At 42.2% G+C, this 22,980-nt stretch overlaps 1 protein-coding gene across 1 annotated transcript in view; it reads left to right on the top strand.

Moving 5' to 3' along the window:
- Positions 1-22,980, top strand: part of LOC130481896 (collagen alpha-1(XIV) chain-like) — a 72,117-nt gene that overhangs the window by 31,522 nt on the left and 17,615 nt on the right. The window contains exons 2-7 of the mRNA XM_056854682.1: positions 12,458-12,613; positions 13,866-13,985; positions 16,655-16,819; positions 17,073-17,234; positions 17,639-17,790; positions 18,135-18,264. Of these exons, the coding sequence (XP_056710660.1) occupies positions 12,458-12,613; positions 13,866-13,985; positions 16,655-16,819; positions 17,073-17,234; positions 17,639-17,790; positions 18,135-18,264 (885 nt within the window). The remainder of the gene's footprint in view (positions 1-12,457; positions 12,614-13,865; positions 13,986-16,654; positions 16,820-17,072; positions 17,235-17,638; positions 17,791-18,134; positions 18,265-22,980) is intronic.

The raw sequence follows: 22,980 nt of genomic DNA, 5'->3' as shown, positions 1-22,980 counted from the left end.
AAGCTGATTTCTAAAATGTATAATCTCCTTTTAACAATATACTGTGAGCAGGACACGATTAAACCAACTATGATCGATTGGGCTCAAAATGTGGGACATGATATTGTTTTAAATAAATGGGAAAGATTATGGTCTAAAGATTTAAAAGGAATAAAAGCACAGTCAGTGCGAGAAAACATCTATAAAATGATGTATAGATGGTATCTAACACCCAAGAAAATTGCAAAGATTTATAAAACGATGTCCCCTACTTGTTGGAAATGTAACAAAGAAATTGGTTCCTTTTATCACATGTGGTGGACCTGTGACAAAGCCAAAGACTTCTGGGACATGATTTATAACGAACTGAGATTAATACTACAAAAGAATATATCCAAAACACCAGAAATGATGTTATTGAGTATGATTCCAGACGACTTAGCAACACAAAGAACCTTTTTGATATATGCCACAACAGCTGCGAGACTGCTTTATGCAGCGAAATGGAAAGGGCTAGAAACTCCAGAGAAAAAAGACTGGATTGTTAAAATGTTTGAAGTGGCAGAAATGGCAAAACTCACAGCTATTCTAAATGAAGAAAATGACGTTCGGTTTTTGGGGGAATGGGGGGCGTGGATGCATTATTGTGAATATGAGTTAAAATTGGGAAGAATGGAAGAATATTTTCTAATCTGATCCAGAGGATTATTTTTGATTTTTTTTTTATATTGAATAAGCATAATTATATTTACTAACAGATTATGGTTTTTTATATATGGTATTGATATTTTATCAAGATTAGATTACCTATGACGGGAGGAACTTTTTATTAAGAGGCAGATAGAGGTGATGGGGAAGTCAAAAAATTTTCCTTTTCTTTTTTTTCTTTTTTCTTTTCTCTTTTTTATTATATGATATGGAATTATAACAACTTTAGGTTAGAATTGAAATTCGATATTGTTATAGATGTTGTTTAATGCAATGGAAAATTTCTATCATAAAACCCAATAAAATTTATATAAAAAAAAAATACATTATGTGGATGATCCACCATTGGATCTTCCAGTGTACTTTTTACAACTTAAAACGTGATATGAGGAGTGTGGCCATGGTGCTGGGTGATGCTTGCATTGGCTGATATGTTTTTCCACCCCGAGCTGCTGTTTGCCATGAGGAAAAATACTGGCACCTGAATTGCCTCCTCCTCCCCCCCTTACTAGCGCTAATAGTGGTGCAGGAAACAATGACAGATTTCTTCCAGGAAAATGGCCCATTCCCAATCACAGTCTCTACAGAACCGGGTTTGATTCCCTACTCCTCCACATGAGCAGCAGACTCTAATCTGGTGAACTGGATTGGTTTCCCCACTCCTACGCCTGAAGCCTGCTGGGTGACCTTGGGCTAGTCACAGCTCTCTCTGAACTCTTTCAGCCCCACTTACCCCACAAGGTGTGTGTTGTGGGGAGAGGAAGGGAAGGTGATTGTAAGCCGATTTGATTCTCCTTAAAAAGGTAGAGAAAGTCGGCATATAAAAACCAACTCTTCTTCTACTACTACTGTTGCATTTTGAGGTTTGAAATATGCCGAAATCACAGATATCCTGTGAAACCTTCAGACAGTGATTCTGTGAAGGATTTTGCACCTCTTGCTTCTAACTTGACCATTGCCCTTTGTTGGCTAATAACTGGCTTGTACCCTGTCATTTCACTAAGCAACATTTGAAGCTATTCTACAGCCAAAGGAGCTTTCCTCCAATTTAAGGGGCTCTTCCCCCAACAGAAGATTCACTTAAGGGAGGAATGTCCACCAGTCTGAACTCTTTTCCGCTTGGGTTTTTCCCGTTGATTCTGGCCCCATACAGTTTTGGATTATCCCTTGATTTCTGCATGCATTTCTCTGCCTTTAGCTTTCACCTTGTTTCCCCCCTCCCCCACAGGTTTTTTCCAGCTCTTTTGATACCACTTTTACCCTGCTGTTTTTCTAGAAGCTGATTTTGACTCAGCTTTTTCCTAATGCGTAATGTTTCTTCTGGGTTTTTTGTCCCACCCACTTTTCAATTATTAGACTGTAATCCTGGTAAAACGACTCCCTCTGCCCCCCCCCCCAAACAGCCCTAAAATATGGATACATTGCTGTTGTGTTGTAATGATAGTTTAAGCAAATTCTCTGAATTCCCAGCTTTCATTTTTTTAAAAAAAAGTAAGTCTCTAGCCTTTTCCCTCATGAAAATATGCCTTTTCTCTTATATCTTCACAAGAAACAGGGATAGAGACTTACTTTTTTATTGGAAGGTGGGAATTCAGAGAACCTGCTTACATTATCATTACAAAACTACAGTGATATACCAATATTTTAGGGCCTTTAAAAAAAATAATAAGGGGGTGCTCTGACACCGCCAATAATGACACAAAAGACAACAGCACCCTCCCTTGACAATCCTAATTATTTAAGCCATGTGCAGAAGAAAATAAATTGACTCCACAACTGTAAAACTGCTCAGGGAGGGCAGACGTGCAGAAGAACCCTGCCCAAACCGATTCCAATGCTTGTAGATCGACTCCCAAGAAAATCAGGAGTAACTTGAGCTTGCGGAAAAGGTCCATGTTTGGGTAAAAGCGGTCTCAAAAGAGCTGGAAAAAACCTGTGGGGAAAGGTCCATGTGTTCTTGTTAGGAGGGGCTGACTAGATGGGTCCAATAAATTTATAAATGCCTCATGGTGAATATAGTCCTGGCTGCTTTGAAGGAGTCTGATGCCCTTCCTGAATAAGACATCTGTGGATCCAGTTAATTTAAAGGTAGCAGCCAACATTGTGCTTTGGGCCAAGGTGTGCTGTGGCTATGGAAATACAGGCTGTTACAGATGAAACAGATTATCTAGGCCAAGGCAGCTCATGAAAGCAAAACAGCGACTTTGCTGCAAAAAAATGATTACGAAAACTGAATTTTTCGTCAAGCAGGCAAAGGTTCTTGTAGCAGAAAGAGTCAAAACAACTTTATTTATGAAAAAATTTAGGGGTTTCTATTTAAATCATTCGTTTTTGTCATGCAGGTAAGGCAGTTAATGCCTTTATGCCTAGGGGAAAGCAAGCTCTTTCTGATAGTATTGAAAATCAAATGGAAATCCCTGTTGTAGGCATGTTCAGTAACTCTTGCACTTAAAGCTGGTAATTAATAATGCCTGTCTCTCCAGAGCTTTGTCAGGCTTAATTAATTTGTTGTTCATATGTCATGAAATGCCAATAGTTGTTTTAAGTTGACAGATGGAGAAGATGGCTTGAGTTAAAATGTGATTTAAAAAAAAAATGAAATGGGTTAACTCGCTATTAATATATCTTATAAGCAGACCCATATATTATGACTTTCTCTTGAAAGAGCATCAGCATGATAAAACAAAAATGTGTGAATTGTTTTTTTTCCATGCAAGAAACATCTGCCATAGTTTTGAAACCATCTGCCTGCCCTCTGGGTACTGAACTGATCAGGGCAAAATACTGTTACGGTCAGGGTTTTTTAAATGCCTGAGGCAGACATGAAATTCTGTTCCTCCCTCCTCCAGTGACCGGAAAAGCATACATTTGAAAAGATCACACCTGGGATATCATGTAGAGTAAAGAAGTTAAATGTGTATCCCTGGACTGACCCCTGTGAAGTGTGTGGTAAAACATGAAGTGATATAAGAATGACTGTGAACCTCAGCTCCTATTTCTACTGTAATTCCTTGTTTTTGATGCTCAGATACAGGGCCAGATTAAGATATGCTGAGGCCCTGAACTATGTCAAGTTTAAATGGCCCCATAGCATACTTAAAACAACATAGTCGTGTAGTAATTTTTAGTTTAGTTTTTCTGGGGTTTTGTTTTTGTACTTGCAGGCTCCTCATAATCTGAGGCCATAAACTGTAGTTTACTCATCTTGTGCACAAACCCAGCTGTTCTCAGATCCTTTCTTGCAGGTCTGAAGTAAACCTCCCCCCCCCCCCTTTACTGTTGAGTGGTCAGAACTGTATGTTCCCCTGGCCCCTACTTTGCCATCTTTTAGATACGAAGCCAAAATGTTTCTTTTACATAGGGTTTTAACTAGAATTTTTTTTTTTATCTTTTTAGCTGTTTTATGGTCTGCTTCTGTTTGAGGGATAATTTTATGCTGCTTTTGTGCCCTGGCTTTAAATAAAAATCTTTGTGATTATTTTAGTTGTAAGCCACATCATGCAGGATTCTGGAAGAGGCAGCATAAAAATATCAGAAGTAAACAAATAAAATAATTCTTGGTTTTCTATCTAGGGGATGGTCTGTGGCTCAGTGGTAGACCTTCTGCTTTGCGCACAGAAGGTCCCACGCTCAGTCCCTAGGGTGGTCAATCTCCAGGTGGGGTCTAGAGATCTCCTGGAATTGCAACTGATCTCTAGACTATGTCGATCTTTTCCTTGGAGAAAATGGCTGTATTGGAGGTTGGAATCTATGGTATCATATCCCACTGAGGTCCCTCCCCCAAACCTAATCCTCCCAAGCTCCACCTGAAAATCTCAAGGAATTTCCCTATCAGTCCCTGGTGTCTCCAGTTAAAAAGGATCAGGCAGTAGGTGACATGAAAAATTGAGCAGTAGGTGATGTGAAAAACTGCCAGTCTGAGAAGACAATATTGACCTTGATGGAAAGATGGTCTGAGTATAAAGCAGCTTCATGTGTATTCATCTCTTCTGCACAAGCTGTACAGTTAAACTATAGCCACCTTGTTGAAGTTTGACTTACTTTAGTTTAGGAATGTGCATTCAGATATATCTGGTTTGAATATAGATCCAAAGAAATCTTATTGGTGTTTTTCACATATATTCAGGTGTCTTGAATGTACCCAGAATTTCCCAAGATACCAGGAAATGGGTCCTGAAAAATCCCAGAAATATTTGGGATTAGTGTTTGGGAGGCTGTGTTTGATGCTTCCGGGATGCTTCCCCCCCTTTTTTGTGTGTGTCTGTTTCTTCCTGGGCTTGGTATTGGCTTGCTGTATTGGATTTTTTGTATTGGATTCTTATGTTCTTATGATTTGCTTTGATTCTGCCCTTTTAAAGAGGTTTTGTTGTTCTTGCAACATTGTATTCTTTGTAGGGGTTGTTTTGTGTTTGATTTGCGCTTTGTGGTAGATTCTTAGGTGTGACATTGCTTTCAATACTGAGGTTGTACATTGACAGAGATTCTCCAGTTTTACATTTGTTAGGCTTGCGGCAGCCTTCCTGGTCTTGTTTGGCTTGAATAATTCTCTAATTTGATATTGGGTAGGATTCTCGAGTTGTACATTTGTTGTTTTGGGCTTGCCCCATTGTCCTACGGTTCTGCTGGGATTCCCTGGTTCTTGGGCTTGTTGGTTCTGTCTGCTTTGAGAGGCTTTTGGCCAGGGGTTATTTTGCTTTCTTTTGTGTATCTGGCTATTCTTTGTCCTGGAGAAAGCAAGGGACACCCCTCCCCACACAGCAGGCAATGGAGGATGGTGGGGGCACTGTGTTCAGGGGCCCATAGAATTGGACCTTTTGGTCCAATTCACTTGAGGTTTGGGGGTTATTTAAAGGGCAGGCACCAGCAGCTCTGCTGCAATGTTGGTATAATTTGTTTCTTTTTTTAAAAAAACCACCCCTCCCCCCTCTGGAAAGTTTCCCATAGGGAATAATGGGGCCGAATAATATTGGAATCCTGGGGGGGGGGGGGACCTTGGATCCAATTACCAAATAGGTATTTGGAACCTGGGAAACTAGGTTATTTTCAGCTCCCTGATATATAGATCAGAAAAAAAAAATTGAGCTACAGATCATAGAATCATAGAGTTGGAAGGGACCACCAGTGTCATCTAGTCCAACCCCCTGCACAATGCAGGAAATTTACAACTACCTCCCCCCCACACCCCCAGTGACCCATACTTCATGCCCAGAAGATGCCCAAGATGCCCTCCCTCTCATGAATTGCCTAAGGTCATAGAATCAGCATTGCTGGCAGATCTAGCCTCTGCTTAAAAACCTCCAGGGAAGGAGCACTTACCACCTCCCAAGGAAGCCTGTTCCACTGAGGAACCACTCTTAACTGTTAGAAAATTGTTCCTAATGTCTAGACAGAAACTCCTGATTTAATTTCAATCTGTTGGTTCTGGTCTGACCTTCTGGGGCAACAGAAAACAACTCGGCACCCTCCTCTATATGACAGCCCTTCAAGTACTTGAAGATGGTTATCATATCCCCTCTCAGTCTTCTCCTCTTTAGGCTAAACATACCCAGCTCCTTCAACCTTTCCTCATAGATCCCTACTTTAGTTTAATAACTGTTGATGTATTGTGGACCACTGTCGGTTTGACACAAGGCGCACCTGGAGTAGGTACCCCATCACCCTTACCCAGTTACATTAACGGTAAAAGAGAATTTACTGTCCTAATAATCTTTAAAATTAAAATCTCCTGCTTAGCTATGACTTCAGTGTTATTATTTTATATTATCTTCATAACTCATGAACAGTTTGTGTGACAATCTTCTGTAAAAGCAACATCTGAACTTTTAGTTAAACATTTACTGTCCGTTTGAAAGAGGAACATTAATCAGAAGCAACAGCAAAAATTGCACCATTCACAAAGGCAGATGTGGCTTTTGTTCCAGAAATACTTTTTTTTCCTTTTTAATTATTTTCAAAAAGACACATCACACCATTTGGTTGAAATATGGCCCACAAACAATGAACTTGCAATGGTACGGCAGAAAATTTCAAGGCTAAGGATGATTTGTGATCCAGGGCAGTTAAAAGTAGAGGATACTTTAACTGGACAAATAAATCAGAATCACTACCCATAATGCTTTACAGTAGATGGTTCAGATCTTGTGACCTACCAGGAATTATTTAATTTTAGAACCACTAAAACACGGCCGGATTGTAAGTATAATCTTTATTGTAACCGTGTGTAACTAGATGGGGACATTAAGTTAAATGTAACCATGTATCACTATGTTTATTTTATTTATGTAATAGCCACACAAGGTCCAGAATTATCTTCTGAAGAAGAACTTGATTCGAAACAGGAAATACCGGCAACCTGTAAAGAAAGGAAAATAAGAAATGAAAATACAACAGTAATATGGACATGGCATGGTTACTAATAGCATAAGATAATGAACCATGATTTTGGTTCAGTGTCTATTTTGGGTTCATCTGTATAGAATCTTTTATATTGTTTGTGAAGAAACGTATAAGAATCCTCCAATGTATTATTATACATTGTTGGAAAGTTGTATGTTATAGCATGAAATTACATGATAGTCTGATGTGAACATAATAGTGATATATGAATACAATTCTGCATAATTGTTAATGGTAGCCTGAACTGCAAGTTTTTTTGTTATATCTATGGATCTTTTGCAATTCCAGTTCCATAATGTTTTTTAATTGAGGAATTGTTTTAGAGCATCAAGAGTCCTGCATACATTCACTTCTACCTTCTAAAACAGCAATGGTTTACTCAAACAGTGTGTGTGTGTTCGCTCGCCAAATCACAGCAGACTTATGGCGACCCCATAGGGTTTTCAAGGCAAGAGATGTTCGGAGGTGGTTTGCCACTGCCTGACTCTGCATGGGCTGAGAGAGTTCTGAGAGACCTGTGACTGGCCCAAGGTCATCCAGCAGGCTTCATGTGAAGCAGTGGGGAATCGAACCCAGTTCTCCAGATTAGAATCTGCCACTTTTAACCACTACACCACGCTGCTTTTCAAAAGGTACACTTCTGCAATACTTCCGTACTGTCCATGCTACCAGGAAATAGGCTTTCTTATAATGGCTCTTCATTGGTCTCTTTCCCTGAATTTTGACATAGTCTGGCTCTCTGATTATGAAAGGTTGCAGATCACTGGCTTGGAGCATAACCTGTAGCAAACCAGGAGATATAAAGCTGGAATTAGACATTATTGTGCACTTCAGGTTGCCATTGAAAATAGGTTAAGCCTGTTGACACCAGCAAGAGCTCACTGATTGACTAATCTTTTGTTTTTATAATGGAGTTGTTGATTTTTATTTTTATTTTTGTTATTTGAACAAGTGTTGGTGAAGGGCATTTACTCTCATATCCAAGGGGGATTTTTTTTGTCCTGATGCTTTAGTTCTTGAAGCTTTTCCTAAGCAGCTCTCATCCACAAATGCGTACTCTCTACTCTTCAGACTTCAAATAATGTCTGATCTTCTTGTAACAGCTTAATTGCGTATTTAATGGGTGCTTTGCTCTTTGGGTTGGCCTAAAGACTGCAGGTCTCCTTCCTTTTTAAAAAAAAATCCTGATCTGAGTCATGAAAGAGTGTTAGGGTTTACCTAAATTGGGGTGCCAACAATTCCTATCAGTTGGACTCCCAAGTTTGTCCATGGAGCCTGCGGGACCCTACAGTTTCTGGCCAGACAGCTAAAGGGGGACTGGCCTCAGGCATGAGAGCTGAAAAGCCTCTTCCTTGCCCGGCTAGCTTAATTGCCATTAACTTCTGCTTGTTGGACTGGAAGCTGAGGGATGGGGGGGAGAGGGGAGGGAGGTAGACTTATTAAAACAGCATTTAAATCCACTTGCATAGGTTGTTTTTTTTTTAAAGAAGAAAACTTAATTCAAACTCAGGCATTAATCTCCGGAGTTTGTTTGACAGTTTAATTTGCAGCGATTCATGAAGTTAGGCTATGTTTCTGGTCAGATGCCTAAGACTGCAAGAAATGTTGCCGAAGGGTGGTTGCCACCCCTTGCTAACCCTTGGAATAATTACTGGGGAGAGGTAATGGTGGGCTGGAGGAAGTGAATCTACCCCTCTTTTCCGTCTTCTTTTCTGAAAATGGTTCCTGGTTCCAATCTGCGAAGGAGAAAGAGCGGCCGAGCTTTGAAGGTGCATGGTTGAGATGGAATGTGTAGTTATTGTTATTGTTATTATTTTATTACATTTTCACCCTGCCCTCCCCAGCCCAAAGGCTGGGCTCAGGGCAACTAGTTCCATCCTAAGAAAGGAAATAGTTAAATTGTAGAACTCCCTGCCCCAGGATGTGGTGATGGCTGCCAACTTGGAAGGCCTTTAAAGAGGGGAGTGGACATGTTCATGGAGGATAGGGTTATCTATGGCTACTAGACAAAATGAATGCCAGTCATGATGCACACCTATTCTCTACAGTATCCGTGGAGCATGCCGATTATATTAGGTGCTGTGGAGCACAGGCAGGATGGTGCTGCTGCAGTCATCTTTTTTGTGGGCTTCCTAGAGGCACCTGGTTGGCCGCTGTGTGAACAGACTGGTGGACTTGATGGGCCTTGGTCTGATCCAGCATGGCTTTTCTTAGGTTGTTATGAAATGCTGACTGAGAATTTGAACCTAGGTTTTCCTAGTCGGACACTCTAACCACTACACCATACTAGCACACTAATCACATTCAAACTTCTGGTATAGATTCCCATTTTTCCCCCATCCTAGTGAGTGTCCACCCATCCACTAAATTGTGAAAATGTGATCATGTTGCTTATTCATGCCCAGGAAGCCCATTGCTGTACAATCTAACCGTATTGGTACACTTATAAGTTGACCCAGTTATTGTACTTGATAACTAGTTGTGTGCTATAATTGCCTGTAACTAAATCCGTTCCATCTGGATACATGTGCTTTTATGTGTGTTCATTATTAATATCCATCATTGCTGCTTTAAAAAAAAAACACATTTCAGGTAATCCGGGCTGTGTAACCGTGGTCTTGGAATTTTCTTTCCTGACGTTTCGCCAGCAACTGTGGCAGGCATCTTCAGAGTAGTAACACTGAAGGACAGTGTCTCTCAGTGTCAAGGGTGTAGAAAGAGTAATATATAGTCAGAAAGGGGTTGGGTTTGAGCTGAGTATTGTCCTGCAAAAGTATTGTCCTGTAAGTATCAAGATAATGTGCTAATGAGGGTATGGTATGTTAATATGGAACCATTGTATCCTGAAGTGATCTGTTAATGTGTGTAATCCAAAACTAATCTGTATGGCTATTGTTGAATGTTGTCTTTGTCTGGAGGTGTTTCAGGGCAGGAAGCCAAGCCTTATTCATTCTTAAACTCTCCTCTTTTCTGTTAAAGTTGTGCTGATGTTTGTGAATTTCAATGGCTTCTCTGTGCAATCTGACAAAATAGTTGGTAGAACTGTCCAGTCTTTCAGTGTCTTGGAATAAGACCCTGTGTCCTGTTTGTGTCAGTCCATGTTCAGCCACTGCTGATTTCTCAGGTTGGCCAAGTCTGCAGTATCTTTCATGTTCTTTTATCCTTGTTTGTATGCTGCGTTTTGTGGTCCCGATGTAAACTTCTCCACAGCTGCAAGGTATACGATATACTCCTGCAGAGGTGAGGGGGTCTCTTTTGTCTTTTGCTGATCGTAGCATTTGTTGTATTTTCTTGGTGGGTTTAAACACTGTTTGTAGGTTATGTTTTTTCAAAAGTTTCTCCATCCTATCAGTGACTCCTTTAATAAATGGCAAGAATACCTTTCCTATGGGAGACTGTTTTTCTTGAGTTTTCTGATTTTTGTTTGGTTCAATGGCCCTTCTGATTTCATTCTTGGAGTAGCCGTTTGCTAGCAGTGCGTGATTTAGATGGTTAGTTTCTTCCTTGAGAAACTGTGGTTCACAGATCCGTCTTGCACGGTCCATTAATGTTTTGATTATTCCTCTTTTCTGTCGGGGGTGGTGGTTGGAGTTTTTGTGTAAGTAGCCACCACCCCCGACAGAAAAGAGGAATAATCAAAACATTAATGGACCGTGCAAGACGGATCTGTGAACCACAGTTTCTCAAGGAAGAAACTAACCATCTAAATCACGCACTGCTAGCAAACGGCTACTCCAAGAATGAAATCAGAAGGGCCATTGAACCAAACAAAAATCAGAAAACTCAAGAAAAACAGTCTCCCATAGGAAAGGTATTCTTGCCATTTATTAAAGGAGTCACTGATAGGATGGAGAAACTTTTGAAAAAACATAACCTACAAACAGTGTTTAAACCCACCAAGAAAATACAACAAATGCTACGATCAGCAAAAGACAAAAGAGACCCCCTCACCTCTGCAGGAGTATATCGTATACCTTGCAGCTGTGGAGAAGTTTACATCGGGACCACAAAACGCAGCATACAAACAAGGATAAAAGAACATGAAAGATACTGCAGACTTGGCCAACCTGAGAAATCAGCAGTGGCTGAACATGGACTGACACAAACAGGACACAGGGTCTTATTCCAAGACACTGAAAGACTGGACAGTTCTACCAACTATTTTGTCAGATTGCACAGAGAAGCCATTGAAATTCACAAACATCAGCACAACTTTAACAGAAAAGAGGAGAGTTTAAGAATGAATAAGGCTTGGCTTCCTGCCCTGAAACACCTCCAGACAAAGACAACATTCAACAATAGCCATACAGATTAGTTTTGGATTACACACATTAACAGATCACTTCAGGATACAATGGTTCCATATTAACATACCATACCCTCATTAGCACATTATCTTGATACTTACAGGACAATACTTTTGCAGGACAATACTCAGCTCAAACCCAACCCCTTTCTGACTATATATTACTCTTTCTACACCCTTGACACTGAGAGACACTGTCCTTCAGTGTTACTACTCTGAAGATGCCTGCCACAGTTGCTGGCGAAACGTCAGGAAAGAAAATTCCAAGACCACGGTTACACAGCCCGGATAACCTACAAGAACCAATGAACTCTGACCGTGAAAGCCTTCGACAATACATTTCAGGTAAGTTCCACTAAATATTTGTGGGCCGTCCCTTTCATTCTCAAAACCCTTCTGCACATCAGATTGCTATTTTATTGTTGTCAAAAAATAATACTCGTCATGTAAACTCTGTGTTCTCAGTGCTGAAATCTGCAAATCAGATATTTGTTGCATTTATTAAATGTACTAAGGATGGATTTTTGACTGCATGTCCACTTGTGGTCACTTACTCTTCCCTACGTATGTGTTTCTGACACCCTGCCAGTCATGCGTATACTGATCATTTTTGTCTTCTGTTGGTTTCTTATCAAACCGTCTCTTTCAGTACTGCCCACATAGTGATGTTTAATCATCTTTGCGTTCACAAGTTTCTCGAAGCCCAGAGATATGAATGATGGTCAAATGGAAGGCATCTTCCCTTACATTGGTTGCTGCAAAAGACTTGGCCATTTTAAAATCCTCTCCTTGACAGCCCTTAATAACCACCCAGGAGTATGGCTGCCCCTGCAAAGATGCATTCCCTCTTTTTACACCTATTGATCTTGAAACACTGAATGCACGTTTAATTGTTATTTCTTTCCAACAGGTAGAATAACCAAGGAGCTTTTTCATGTCCCTTCTTTTGATCTAACCATGTTTTCTTGTAAACATGATCTCTGTTTGTTTCAAACAACAGCCGCATCAACTTTTATTGCTCTGTTTTCTCCGAATTAAATCTTCCAAATGCTGTTTTGTTATTGACAGAAAACCAATTTAAATGTAAAATCCCAGCCATTGCAGACATCGTGATCCTAGTCGATGGTTCCTGGAGTATCGGCAGATTCAACTTCAGGCTCGTGCGTCTTTTCCTGGAGAATCTGGTTTCTGCCTTCAATGTGGGCTCTGAAAAGACAAGAATAGGTAATACTTCAAAGGTTTTAAAACAAGACACCTATGTTGATTGTGACTTGTTTTTCTGCCTCTTTAAGAAGACATTACAACTTATTTGCTGTTGGTATGCATTTAGCATCATCTTAAGGTCTTCAAAGTGTTAAAACTCTCATCTCACTCTCCTGGCTTTCCACAAATTATGGAAAACCGAATTATCCAAGAGAGCTTTTCTGTGCAGTTTCACTGTACTAAATGGTTCACAAAGTTAGTTGGATAAATTATTAGTGACTGTGGTCTATACTAGAGGTGTGTATTCGCCTAAAACAGAACCAACCTCCCCCCCACCCCGAAAAATACCTTAATAGTATTTGGGGGAGAGGGTTACTGGAAAAAAATGGCAGCATTTAAAGGAAGCTGAAAAGCAGATTCTGGAAAATGCAGTGGGTTTCAGAGGCAGCAGGGGTGCAGAACTGAATGCTGGGCTCGGCACCACGTATTTTTCAGGTTTGGGTTAAATAAACTGAAAATTTTCGATTATCCAAAAAAAAACCCCACTATAAGGATTCGGCTTTTTTTGGATTTTTCAAAAAATTCAAGGTTGACCCAAAAACCCCAAAAATAGTGCACAGCTTTAGTCTATACTACTGTGTATCGCTTACTGTAAGTAGGATCCTACTATATAATTTTTGCACCACTTAATGTGTCATGTTAATACTTGTGCTCTGCTTCCGTTCTATCTTTTAGATTTCTGGTTGGTTCTAGATTTGTACAATCCTAATCCTATTGCCTTGTTTATTGAACGTTCCATTGTGTTGATTGTATTGACTCACTCTGTATAATCCACCTTGAGTCCTTGTGAGACAGAGGGTCTATAAATAACATAAATAAAGAAATAACAAATAAGTATGTTTGGTCTGTCTCACAAGGGCTCAAGGAACTCAGGATGCAGAGGTAGCATAGAGACGAAGAGGCACCCATCTTTGAAACACCCCTCCCACCTTCTGACTGAGATAAAAAGACTCAGAGATCTCCATTTGTACTCGTGTCTGATGAAGGTAGCTTTGACTCTTGAAAGCTTATACCCTGAAACTCTCCGTGGTCTCTGAGGTGCTACTGGACTCAAATCTAACTATTCCACTGCAGACCAACACAACTACCCACTAAAACCAGAGATCCTTGTAATGGTCAAACATTCCCTTTACGTTCACATGAACACACACCAGTCACAATCATGGGTGTTTGTTTAGTGCTATAAATGAAGCTTGTGTGATTTCTTCCCTAGGTCTTGCCCAATACAGCGGTGATCCTCGGATAGAATGGCATTTGAATGCCTACAGTACAAAGGATGCTGTCTTAGATGCAGTGCGAAACCTACCCTATAAGGGCGGGAACACTCTAACAGGTACAGTGCGGTTTGTGTATGATGGAAAAACAGCTCAAAATGTGTTTAGCTTCCAAATATTATACTACCAGCCATTTACCATGTAAGGGTACAAACAGACTGCCTTATTTACGCATTCTTTATATACATCAATAAAGTTTAGATGGTATTGTGTTGAAAATAATGGCAGCAGCCTGTGCGAAAAAGCAAGGGGTGGGGTGGGGAAGGACAGCACAAACATACTTATTCTGCTAATGCAAAGCAAACTCATTTGTGGTGATAGAATTTCAGTTCCATTCAGTGCATTTTAAAAAGTTTGGGGCCTTGCATAAATCACAGCATTCATATATTATTTAATTTAGCCACCTACATTGTGCTAGTTGTTGCATAAAACACAGTTTACATATTTTATTAAATTTATATCCCGCCGTCCCCAGTTGAAACGCTTTTTCCCTGAATTCTTGAACATTGGCAGGGGATAATCAGTGCTGCTGTTCTTAGAGGAGAGAAATGGGAGAGAGAAGTATTTAAGAAGCTAGATGCCTGTGGGAAACCTGTAAGACTGCATGGAATGACAGTCCTGTTTCTGTCGTTTATCTCCAGCATCTTTAATCTAGAGGTATACTGCCTCTGAACGTGGAGGCTCTGTTCAGCTACCGTGACTAATAGCTATGGGTAGACCTAAAAGGTAAAGGTCCTCTGTGCAAGCACCGGGTCATTCCTGACCCATGGGGTGACGTCACATCCCGAGTTTTACTAGGCAGACTTTGTTTACAGGGTGGTTTGCCAGTGCCTTCCCCAGTCATCTTCCCTTTATCCCCAGCAAGCTGGGTACTCATTTTACCGACCTCAAAAGGATGGAAGGCTGAGTCAACCTTGAGCCGGCTACCTGAAACCAACTTCCGTTGGGATCGAACTCAGGTCGTGAGCAGAGCTTGAACTGCAATACTGCAGCTTACCACTCTGCGCCACGGGGCTCCTACCTTCCATATAATTATCTAATCTTTTTTTAAAAAAGGTTTTTTGAAACTCCATGACAAGTTATTGTAGCATTTTTTACAAATGTTTATGTCTCTCCACCCTTTGGTTCCAAATTTCTCTTCTTTAGAATGCCCACCCAGCTGGGCAGGCCTGTATCCACCTGATAGGCTAATTTTGTAAGATATAATGGATTACCACTCTTTCTGCTAATGTTGTCATCGGGAGATTTGGGATGTCAGGGTGCATCCTTGCTTGCTTTGGCTCAGCCCAGCCCTCCCAGGGTTTCTCAGAAAGAGTCCTGAGAAATAGCTTTAGAGTCTTAGGAAGCTGAAAAGACAGGCCCTCAAGCGGTCCTTCTGATGAATAATAGTTATTCATAATACAAGGCTTAGTAGTCCCAGACACATCAATTAGTAATCTGAAATTCCTGCTTCACTCTACTTCTGACAGTACGTACCAAAGTCCCCTCCCCGCAGCATATATACCATTTGGATATATATTTCTGGCTGGGGATTGAGGGTGGGATAGAAATCCAAGAAAATAAATAAAATAAATTTTATATTTCCCTCAAATTTCAATTTATTTTTCATTCTTCCAGTTATTCTCTCTTGGAATCTCAAGTTTAAGTTTCAAAGGGATTTTGAGCACCCTTCAGGAGGATTGTTAAGGATCTGAAGTTGCCCCATCTTAAAAAATGGGTCCTTGCTAGGATTGGGAAATTCCTGGAGATTTGTGGGTGGGCCCTGGGGAGGGGGTGGTTTGGGGAGGGGAGGGAGCTTAGCAGGGCATAATGCCGTAGAGTCCACCCTCCAAAGCAGCCATTTTCTCTGTCATCTGGAGATCAGTTGTAATTCCAGGAGATCTCCAGCCACCACTTGGAGGTTGAGAACCTTTGGTCCTTCTGTCCTTTGCCTTTAATGGCCCCTTTATAGAAACTTGGGGGAGCTTTTTTGGCAATGTGTAAGTGGTGGGAAAAGCTTCACCAGCTAAAGTTCCCATAAGACAAGATGCAAGTAAAGGTACAAGAAGATTAGACTATTAAAAATGTCTATACCTCTCCTTTCCTCAGGTCAGGCTGGCATTCATTGATGGGCTGATCTGATATTTTCCCTCACAACTCCCCTGTGGAATATGTTGGTTGTAAAACTTTCCTCAGTAGGAGCTCATTTTCAGATGATGGTCCTCTGATCTCATTCTCATTCTGTTGGTCAAGGATCCATCAGAGCTTGGAGGAGGTATCAGTGATCCAGCTGAGAGAGGAGGCAGGGTTTTGCTCCTGGGGAAGCAGGTGATTCCTAGGAACCGAACAAAGGCGGAATCAGAGGTCTATCATGGAAAGGGGGAATTGGCAAAATCCTCCTCCTATCTGTGGAATCCCCTTGTTAGGATTGCCATAAGTTGACTGCAGCTTGACGGCACTTTACACACACACACACACACACACACACACACACACACACACACACACACACACACACACACACAGTGAATCTGCTTCCTTGTAGGAACACTTCTTTCCCTCCATCTGTGCTTTACTTGTACATTTGTTTACAATGGTAAACAAAAATACCATCAGTCTGTAGCATTCTGAGTGCTGACGGGAATCAAACCCAGGAAATTTTGCCCTCTCCCTTTTCATAGCTCAGAGAAGTGGGGAATACCTAATTATCTGTTTGGCCAATTTTTTGTTTGCTGTTCTTCCTGCACAGGCCTTGCTTTAACTTTCATTTTGGAGAATAACTTTAAACCTGAGGCCGGCGCAAGACCCGGGGTTCCGAAAATTGGTATATTGATCACAGATGGGAAATCCCAAGATGATGTCATTCCGCCTGCAAAAAACCTGCGAGATGCCGGCATCGAATTATTTGCCATTGGTAAGTATTGTTCCTCGAGGTGTTCTCGTATTCATCAAAGGGATAGTGAACGAGTTTCCCTTAAAAGTGTCCATATTACAATGGTTTTTACATGTTCCATCACCCCTTCTTTGAACACTGCGGAATTACAGTTCCAGTTAGCAGATTCCTTGGGAATCTTGGAACTACTTGCAATTCCAAGGTTACATTAGCAAAATTCTCATAGAACTGAATGGAGAAAGAGTGCAGCCTTTGTTCTTTCGTCTAATATCAGGCGTAAAGAATGCTGATGAAAACGAGCTGAAGGAGATCGCCTCTGAACCAGACAGTACTCACGTCTATAACGTTGCCGACTTCAGTTTTATGAATTCCATTGTGGAAGGCCTTACGAAAACTGTGTGCTCCAGAGTGGAAGAGCAGGAAAAGGAAATCAAAGGTAGGCAAGAAACTTCTTTTTGCTGTCTGTAGACACCACAGAGTCCAAGCTCTGCTCACGACCTGAGTTCGATCCTGACGGAAGTCGGTTTCAGGTAGCCAGCTCAAGGTTGACTCAGCCTTCCATCCTTCCGAGGTCGGTAAAATGAGTAGCCAGCTTGCTGGGGGTAAAGGGAAGATGACTGGAGAAGGCACTGGCAAACCACCCCATAAACAAAGTCTGCCTAGTAAACGTTGGGATGTGATGTCACCCCATGGGTCAGGAATGACCCGGTGCTCGCACAGGGGACCTTTACTTTTACTTTCGATACCACAGAAGACCATTTTCTTCAAAAAAATTATAGCGAGAGCTTGCTGTTTTTGGTGGGCGACCAAAATAATTTCATGTGATTGTTTAAAACCTAGGGACATTGGTAGCTACGCTTGGGGCACCTTCAGATTTAGTCACGTCTGAGGTGACGGCCAGAGGATTCCGTGTGAGCTGGACCCACGCACCAGGGAAAGTGGAAAAATACAGAGTTGTCTACTATCCCACAAGAGGAGGGCAGCCGGAGGAGGTAAAGACTAACGTGCCCACATGTTGAACAATCTGGAAGTTCTTGCCAGATGGAGCAAGACTATTTTGTGTGAATCGGCCCTCACAAAATAAGGCCCAGTTACATTCATACATTGATCCCCCAATGGGATATCACCATTAGCGTCTGGATTTGAAAGCCTTCAGCCAGACCGAGACCCCTTCTTGTAAACTGGTCTCTCTCTGTGTAACCTGTTACTATGAGGATATACATTAGTAGCATCGTGCCTGTGTAATGTGCTGGAGCCAGGGACTGTTAGGAACTGCAGCCCCCTAGATTCAGCATTTACCATTACACTGTTTAAACCAACCTCTCCCATCATACAGGTCGTGGTGGATGGCACTGTTTCAACAGCAGTTCTGAAAAACCTGATGTCTTTAACTGAATATCAGATAGCCGTATTTGCCATATATATTAGCTCTGCAAGTGAAGGCCTTCGGGGCACTGAAACAACATGTAAGTAAGAGTGCAAATCAAAAAGTATTAACTATCTGGTTCTAGTGTCTAGTTTGGCTGGATAACTTTGCACTTGCCCATATGATTATAGGGTTGCCAGCCTCCAGGTGGGCCTGGAGATCTCCCAGAATTACAACTGATCTCCAGACTACAGAGATCAGTTCACCTGGAGAATATGGCTGCTTTGGAGGGTGGAATGTATGGCTTTGTACCCCACTGAGGTCCCTCCCCTCCCTAAACCCCACTCTTTCAAGGCTGCATCTCCAAATCTCCAGGAATTTCCCAACCCATGGTTGGCAACCCTATGTGGAGAAGAACCTCGCAAGGGGTTGGATCTCCTTATCTATCAGCAGAAAACACTGACGATCATGGATTTTGCCTGCATTCCCCTTCCACAGAGGCCATTTCTGACCCCTAGAAAGTTTATTCTTAGAGTAATGTGGCTAACGTGGTGTAACAGCCATGTGGGTCAGGAGGTTGCGGTGGGGAGGGGGATGAAATTGATCTTTATGCCTCTTCCATCAATGCAGATCCACTGATGGAAGAGGAGGAACGGAGCAATTTTGGTCCCTTTTCCATTGCAGCCTCCTGACCTGTGTGACTGTTACAGTGTACACGGATATTGTGACCCTGGGAATAAATTTGCATCAGCAGATCATGGGATCCAGCCCAATATTTGAAAGCATGCTAGTTTCCACGTTTTTGTGAACTTCTGGATATGAGTTTATACAATTGTTTTAGAGATGTTTAACACATGGGAGACTTTTCATCATCATTCTGATTTAGTTAAGTGTTTTTTATTATCACAATCTATGGTATTCTGTTTAGTTGATTTTAAACCTTTTAAAAGGTACTTCTGGAAAAGGTGTGAACTGGAAATCTGAACATGTAACTGTGTCTTGCAAGAGCGCTGTGGTGCAAAGAGGTCAGCTGCAGTACTGCAGTCAAAAGCTCTGCTCACGACCTGAGTCCGATCCCGACGGAAGTTGGTTTCGGGTAGCTGGCTCAAGGTCGACTCAGCCTTCCATCCTTCCGAGGTCGGTAAAATGAGTACCCAGCTTGCTGGGGGTAAACTGTAGAAAAATGGAGAAGATAATGGCAAACCATCCTGTAAACGGAGTCTGCCTAGTAAACGTCGGATGTGACATCACCCCATGGGTCAGTAATGACCTGGTGCTTGCACAGGGTGCTACCTGTGTCTTGCACACAAATGTTTAACCTTGGGTGAAAATGCAAGGCCTTCCTTTTCTATCTGACCATACCTTCAAACTTGTCTACAGGTCAGGATCTGGCTGCTTTGCTTTGAAATAGGGTAGCATTTTTAATAAGACACCACTTCTCCCCTGAAAATAACTCCAAAGCGATCCCATTGGGGTATAGTTACTGTTCAAGCTTCTCCTCTGAGATGATAGCTTCTGACTGCAAAGGCTATTTTATACAAAAGGCTTCCTAACCCTCACTCACAAATGCTGTAAAATACGTCGTGTGCAAATGTTGCTCTCTCAAAAACAAACTTGTGTACCAGCCCTTGACTTGATCACTCACAAAGCTTTAAATAGCTCTTGTACCAGTCAGGTTACGAGATAATGGAAATGTTCAGCCTGAGTTGGCCAGAACACCCAAATGTTGGCTAGAAAACCCAAACTCTGCTTTCTCTCCTGCACTAACAATTAAACATACTCAGAAATAGCATGAGAAAGCCCTAATGTATGAAAAAGAAAGAAAAGTGTCTACAGCCTCACCCTGTGCGTGTGTTTCCTTGGAAATAAGCTCCGCTTAGTTCAGTGCAGCTTCCTTCCAAATAAGTGTATGTTCGCACATCATAAAAAGGACCTCTGTCTTCTGGAGGCAGCCTTTCTTCCCTCACCCTTCTCCTCCATGTCAGGAAAGACTGCCAACAAATCATGTTTCTGCCTATTTCTGTAAATCCTGTAGAGGCCAAGCAGTGGGGGCCTCCTGATAAGGGCTTTCACCCCCTTACTCCTCACTCTGTGCTGTTGATGCTGGTTTGGCAGGAAGGGGATGGACCGCTGTACTGAGAGTGCCGTCTTGTTTGGCATAGAAACACAGAGCTGTAAGGGATCTCGGGTCATCTAGTCCAACCCCCTTCACAATGCAGAATATTCACAACTACCTCCCCCCTCTTCCCCAATGACCCTTGCCCAGAGGAAGACATGCACACACTGGTTTGTAAATCACCTAAGTTCTAAGCCAGGGGTGTTGAACTCATTTGTTACGAGGGCCAGATATGACATAAATGTCACTTGGTCGGGCCGGGCCATGCCTCGCCAACCCAGATCAAGAGTGGGGGGAGGGGTGGCTGGCTCGGCTGGCTCGCGGGTTAAGAGCTTTCAAGGGGCTGGGTCCAGAACCCGGGCCCTATGTTTGACACCCCTGTTCTAAGCAGTTTGCACCAAACACTGTTTGTTTGTTTTTGCCGATGGTATCTTTGGGATGCTGCATATGTTTTTTTCTTTCTTTCAAGAAATATGTGTTAGACACTTTCTGTCACAAGCCAAGGGTTTCTTTAAAAAAAACAAAACCCAATTTTGGTGGCAGAGTTCTGGAGCCGTTTCAGATGAAGGCATCCTTTTATCCTGCTGCACTTAACCTTGGAAATTAGAACTTCAACAGTGTCTATTTTTCCTAGTTTGCAGTCCTGAAAACCATGATTTGCAAACCTGTAGTTTGTCATTTCAGATCTAACAGCAAAATGTGGTTTGCTGCAAACCAGGAAGTATATAATTAGATTGCTGTGCACTAGTGAAAGAGGGAGAAGGAAACATGAGAAACATGGGTCCAACCTGTAGCCACCAACGCCATTTTAGACTAAAATTGTTGCAAGGTGCTGAGGGGGTACCAGATGATCTTGTTCCCTCCCCGAGTGCCTTTTCAAATGCTGAAATAACTGTGGAGGGGCTGTTTCAGCATTTTAAAAGAGGTGGAGGGGTGGAAACAGGATCATGCAGCTGTGGCAATTTTTAAATGGCTAAATTGCCCTCTAAAATGGTGTTGGACCCATGTCCACTGTAACATGTAGAATCATCGATAGAATCATAGAGTTGGGAGGAAGGGACCACCAGGGTCATCTAGTCCAACCCCCTGCACATGTAGAAAATTCACAGCTACCTCATAAGAACATAAGAAAGGCCCTGCTGGATCAGACCAAGGCCCATCAAGTCCAGCAGCCTGTTCACACAGTGGCCAACCCGGTGCCTCTAGGAAGCCCACAAACAAGACGACTGCAGCAGCACCATCCTGCCTGTGTTCCACCACACCTAATATAATAGGCATGCTCCTCTGATCCCCACACCCCCAGTTACCCCTACTCCATGTCCAGAAGATGGGGAAAAAACTCTCCAGCATCCCTGGCCAATCTGACCTGGAGGAAAATTGCTTGCTGACCCAAAGTGGGGATCGGCATTATCCTGGGCATGTAAGAAAGGGCCCAAGAGCCAAGCGCTGACACAACCCTTCCTCTCCTCCCTCTCATGATCATGTAGTTTGGCTCTAAATCTTGCTAGAACAGTGTTTCCCTAATCTGGCTATAACTGAGGCATACTTAACAACAATAATTTAAAACTGGAGACTCCCTTCATTCTTACACTCATTAAGGTTTACATGTGAGGTGTGAAAAATTACCCAGCCGCGAAGACATGCAGTGTACCTGCATGAGTCATGGATCTGGCTGTGCCTTTTCATCGGAAAGGAGCAAACGGAGAGCAGTGACTCATGCAGAGAATTGAGCAGTTTTTTTGGGGCGTGATTAAACGATCCACTCACACCTGCTTAAATGACTTAGCAGAATTATCCACCTCACAGAGGAGGCTGATTCAGTGGAGATACGGCCAGATCAGTTAATCCTGCAGAAACACAGCAAGCAGAATCTGTGCAGTTCTCTGTCTTTGGGCTTTAAAGGTTTGGTTATTATTTATTTTTTCTGCCACACTGGCACATTAGTATGCCTGTGTGTACAGTTTGGGATTTATTTTTTTCTCACAGGCACAACACAAGCCTTTATTGGCATATATAATTTTTTTCTCACATATGAGCTCCATAGGGTTGCCGCCCTCCAGGTAGTAGCTGGAGTTCTCCTGCTATTACAACTGATCTCCAGCCGATAGAGATCAGTTCCCCTGGAGAAAATGGCCACTTTGGCAATTGGACCCTATGGCATTGAAGTCCCTCCCCTCCCCAAACCCCACCCTCTTCAGGCTCCACCCCAAAAACCTCCCGCTGGTGGCAAAGAGGGACCTGGCAACCCTAGAGCTCCACCTTTCCCCCAGGGAGCATATGGCATGCATAGGGATTGCTCCGTTTTATCCTCACAATAACCCTGCCAGGTAGGTCAGGCTGAGAGAGCCCGACTGGCTCAAGGTTGTCCTGTGAGCTTCATGATAAGGAGTAGGGATTTGAACTCTGATCTCCAGCCACTCTACTGCATTAACACTGCAATGACTGTACAAGATGAAATCCAAATTACGCTCCAAGCAAGTGTGTGACCAAACCTGGTTAGGAATTGGTTAATGACTGACGAGTTGTTAATAATGCTGCATACTGACCCAGTAACATCATTTCCTATAGCATCTGGTGCGTCTTTTGAAGTCACTCATTCAAGTTCTGACTAAGCCCATTTTCTGAGCCCAAGGCAGAATGTCTGGCAGGGTTGTTCTAACAAATCTTTGCCGAGAGTGTCATAAAGCAATCCTCTGAAAT

The sequence above is a fragment of the Euleptes europaea genome, chromosome 8 (genome assembly GCF_029931775.1).
Source record: "Euleptes europaea isolate rEulEur1 chromosome 8, rEulEur1.hap1, whole genome shotgun sequence".
Classification (NCBI taxonomy): Eukaryota; Metazoa; Chordata; class Lepidosauria; order Squamata; family Sphaerodactylidae; genus Euleptes; species Euleptes europaea.
This window is presented reverse-complemented; position numbering and strand designations above follow the sequence as displayed.